Source organism: Nestor notabilis, unplaced genomic scaffold (genome assembly GCF_000696875.1).
Source record: "Nestor notabilis isolate BGI_N333 unplaced genomic scaffold, ASM69687v1 scaffold32619, whole genome shotgun sequence".
Taxonomy (NCBI): Eukaryota; Metazoa; Chordata; class Aves; order Psittaciformes; family Psittacidae; genus Nestor; species Nestor notabilis.
This window is the reverse complement of record NW_009944659.1, coordinates 7,732-11,809: the sequence shown is the minus strand read 5'-3', so window position 1 is coordinate 11,809 and position 4,078 is coordinate 7,732. Positions and strand designations below refer to the sequence as shown.

Genomic DNA, 4,078 nt, shown 5'->3' with positions numbered 1-4,078 from the left:
AAGAGTACAAAGGAGAGCAGCAATAAAAACTACATTGTATGAGATATGACTGACAAATTATCTAGGGAGTTGAGCTTCTTTAGTCTGAAGGACTGAAGACAGGACTAGTTGAAGGGGAAGAACAATGGCCCTCAAGTACAAAAAAAGGATTAAGGAAAGCAAGAGTGGGCTTAAGCTTATAAGGAAAGCAAGAAGTGGGCTCAAGATCATAGCCCAGGAAACTTAGGTTAGGGTTCCAGTTGGTTTTCTGATGTCCTACGGCCAAAGTTTTACCTGAAATACTGGAGCAGATTTCCCTAGAAGCCTCTGTTAGCAAAAGCCCTTTAGAACAAGTTAGTCTCTGTGGCAGAACTGACCACAGTTTCAACAGGACGAGAGACAAACATGATGTTTAAAAACTCTCTCAGACTTCAGGTTTCTGTGGACCATCTGCAGTTTCCAGTATCCCTATGTTCTCCCAGACCACAGGACACCCACAACAGATACACTGTTTGCTTAACCTTAAAACAGTGGCTTATTCCTGCAAGTGAACAAGGCAGGCTCTTCCCTGTTCAAGTGGGCCAAGTGGGAGTACATCCTACAATAGGTTTTAATTCCAGCGCAGCCAAGTTATCACCCTGTCCTATACATTCTGTACTCTGCACCACAGTTACCATTCTGGCAGTTTGCCTGGGCATCAGCAAGCATTCTTTTTCTGGGCACAACATCCTACCTTGATGTGAGGCCACTAGGGTCTCCAGGATTTTGGCATCTTCAACATCTGAAGGACAGGAACCTTGATGCCAGGGAGCCAGGGACTGCAAAAACTCCTGCTTGCATTTCAGGCACTGGAGCTTTGTGGACCCCTTTTCCTGGTCCTGATTTCTCCGGTTCTCCTCAACAGCTGGGGACAACACTTCGAGGACACGCTAAAAGTAAGAGCACAGAGAAACGAGTGCTAGCAGACAGCTATAACTATCCTAATAAAAGCAAGCCTTTGACATCAGCAAGTCTCCTCACATGCCTCATTTACAGCATTTTAGAGTGCAAAGGGTGCTGGGCAATTTCCCAGCTAACAGAGTACAACAGCCAGTCTGTGCAAGACTTTTCAATGGCACAGAGCTTCACTGCAGAAGACCAAGAGAACATGTTTTTGCAGGTCTGTGGCTTGCATCTACGTAGTGACGTGCTCTCCCTGGAACTCTGGTCTCAAAGGTCCCATCTATTTGTGCTTTCTCTCTAACAACTTGTTTAAATGTACTTAAACAACAGTGCCTTCAGAAAAATAGTCGGGTTTGAGACTGGAGTCCCTAAAACAGCTGTGCAGATCACAGCTGCCATAACACTGCTCTCTCATGGTCCAGAGGGCTGGTGTATCACTCAGCACTCAGGAAATACGCACATACACAACAAGCAAGGATCACTAACTTGACTGCTAACTTTTCTCCCCAAGAGCATCATTTATGCTCCAGGAGCTCCACTGCTCATGGCCATGCTCAGAGGGCCTTCTGCAGGTCATACATGCAGCAGAAGAAATCCTGAGCTAACATGCCAGACATGGGCTGCCACGGGGCAGTGGATGCATATGTGTTCTCAGAACAGGGGCCCTGCACTGGCTGGAAGAATTCAGTGTCTTCCAGTAATACTGCCCCCCTCCCCAGGCTTCCCCCTCTGCCTTCCCTACCTGCAGGCATTGCTCTGGGCAGTCCTCAAGCACCACATACTTGCGCTTCTGCCGGTCCCTGCAAATGTAGCTGAAGTGCAATGCGAGGACAGGAAAAACTCGCTCCAGGTCCTGCAGAAGACAGGAAACACCAGCTCAAGAAAGAGGTTGTAGTTTCAGTATACAGACATTTGTTTACAACTGGCTGAAACACAGCCATACAAGCATTTAATTTAGTAAGCCCTGAGTAGCCCACCATAGCTGATAGCATTTGGAAGCTTGGTAAAATGGGCATAAACAAACCAACAAACAATAAATAAATAAGTAATAAAGCTTACTAGTGAAAAAATCATTTCAAACAAAACCCCCTTTCACAGAGGTATTTCAGAAGAACATCAAGGCACAGACATTCAAGAGGTACAAGGGCAGGAAGAAAAAAATTAACTGGAAGCTTTTGAGGAAAAGAGTATTAAAGAGGCAGGTGAACATGTCCACGCATACATTGAATGTTACAATCCTACCACAAGGAAGAAGATATTTCCAAACTCCTTTCACAGGAACCACAAAAGCTAAATAGGTGCTAAAGAATGCACTAGAGCAAATGGAAAACTGTCCAGTGACCTACCAGTAGCTATATAAACATCATGCTATGCTCAGTGCTGTACTGTCTAAGAAAAAGTGCAATCCACAAACAGTCCTCCAAGGCTAAGGTGATATCCCAATGAGGAATGGATGGGAAGGAGGTCTACATTTCATATAGACTCCTCTTGAAAAGTTTCTCAGTCCTACACACTGGAACAAGTCCAGCCATTGTCTTTTTTAATCCATCTCTGGAACAGAATTGATGCTGGCTTCTGCTGCATTATCACAGGCACTCTAAGCAATACAAATGCATTGGGTAGAAAAGATGCTTGATCAATGAGGCTTTGCACAAGTCAGGAAAAGACCTGAAGGGTACTCTGACAAGCCCAAATCCATAATGCTGGCCCACACAGGGAGTAAAATGCCAAAGGAGAGACGGAACTCACCATCCTCTTCCAGTTCATCTCAGAGGTCTCCACTTTCTGCAGGCATTTCAGCTCCAGCTTGTGGAGGACTCTGGCAGCCTTCAGTTCCACCTCAATCACATGCTTAGCTGTAACTCGCAGGAAGATCCACTCTGGCTCTGGGTCCCCTTCACCTTCTATCTGGCTCACCAGCACTGGCTGGCAAAGGTCCACTACCAAACAAGACAGAGTTCAGGTCAGTACACACAGCAGGCTTCAGGACTGCTTGGTGCAAGTCCTTAGAGTTCCCACTGGGCAGCATGCTAAAGCTTCAGGGATGTCACATTTGATCCATCTATTCTGTCATCACCCAAGCCCTCAAACATAGCAGTGAAAAGACCTGTTTACCTTCTGGCTTCTCCTCTTCTTCCTCCCCAGGCATTAACTCATCTGCCTCCTCTTCTCTCTGTTCTCCTTCCCCAAACTCATCTAGCTGTTCTTCAGGCTCTTCCTCCTTCTCAGTACCACCCAAAGGGGGAGAGGATTCTTTCTGGGATACTTGGGATTTTCCTTGTCCTGGCTCAGAGCCCTCATTCTGCAAGTCCATTGCAGGAGGTCTGCCTGTGATCTCCTCTGCAGAACGACTACGGCAGATGACAGGTACTTGGTCATGCTCCTCCAGGTGTCTCTTGTACTGCAGCCAGTCAACACCAAAGCGATCTCTGAAGCTGTCCAAACGCTTCATCTCCTTCTGATGCTGTAGAACCAGGCCTGCAGAAAAAAAACTTGGGAAGTATGAGAACAGCCACCATGCCAGAGCACTCCTCTATGGGCAGCTCAATTGCTGTGTTACTGAAGAAGAAGCCAAGCCTCACCAGCAGAAAGAGACAAAGCCTGGGGCTCATGTTCTGTGTCACTGGGCTCCGAAATGCTTGCTCTGCGCACTTTGACTTTTCCCTGGAACAAACAGGATAAGAATAGTTGGAGGCTCCAGAACAACCAAAACAGCACCTGATGAAAATGGCTCTGCCAAGGGTTCATAGCTGTTACAGCGCAGAAGCACACCATGAAACATTTATCACAGTATAACAAGATTGACATTAAGCCCAGCCCATTCCTAACACACAGCAGTGAGGAGGCTCACTACCACACAGTCAGAACAAGACCACAGCTCACTGTACTGGGCTCTCATGTCGAGGCAGCCCTGTCACCCAACATGCCAGCTGCATGGTTAAGAAGCTGTCTCAGCTGCAGACCTTGCTTTTCTTCCGAGGGAGCCTCACAGCCACATTCTCTGCTGGGGACTGACTGTCACTGAAGTCTGCAGCACAGGAACTGTCCAGAGCACTGCGGTCCAGTGTGGTCTTCTCTGAGGTAGAAGTGTGGATGGACTGTGACACACTTAGCACAAGTCTTGGAAGGTGCTAAAACCAAAAGAAGAGAATACTGC

The 4,078-nt window shown here is 47.1% G+C and overlaps 1 protein-coding gene across 1 annotated transcript in view; it reads right to left on the bottom strand.

Annotated features, from left to right (window-relative positions):
- The window catches only part of STK11IP (serine/threonine kinase 11 interacting protein), a gene marked incomplete at its 5' end in the record, with an annotated part of 18,368 nt that overhangs the window by 6,606 nt on the left and 7,684 nt on the right, over positions 1 to 4,078 (bottom strand). The window contains 6 exons of the mRNA XM_010022514.1: positions 713 to 908; positions 1,664 to 1,774; positions 2,671 to 2,861; positions 3,037 to 3,399; positions 3,504 to 3,585; positions 3,885 to 4,052. Coding sequence (XP_010020816.1) covers positions 713 to 908; positions 1,664 to 1,774; positions 2,671 to 2,861; positions 3,037 to 3,399; positions 3,504 to 3,585; positions 3,885 to 4,052 — 1,111 coding nt within the window. The remainder of the gene's footprint in view (positions 1 to 712; positions 909 to 1,663; positions 1,775 to 2,670; positions 2,862 to 3,036; positions 3,400 to 3,503; positions 3,586 to 3,884; positions 4,053 to 4,078) is intronic.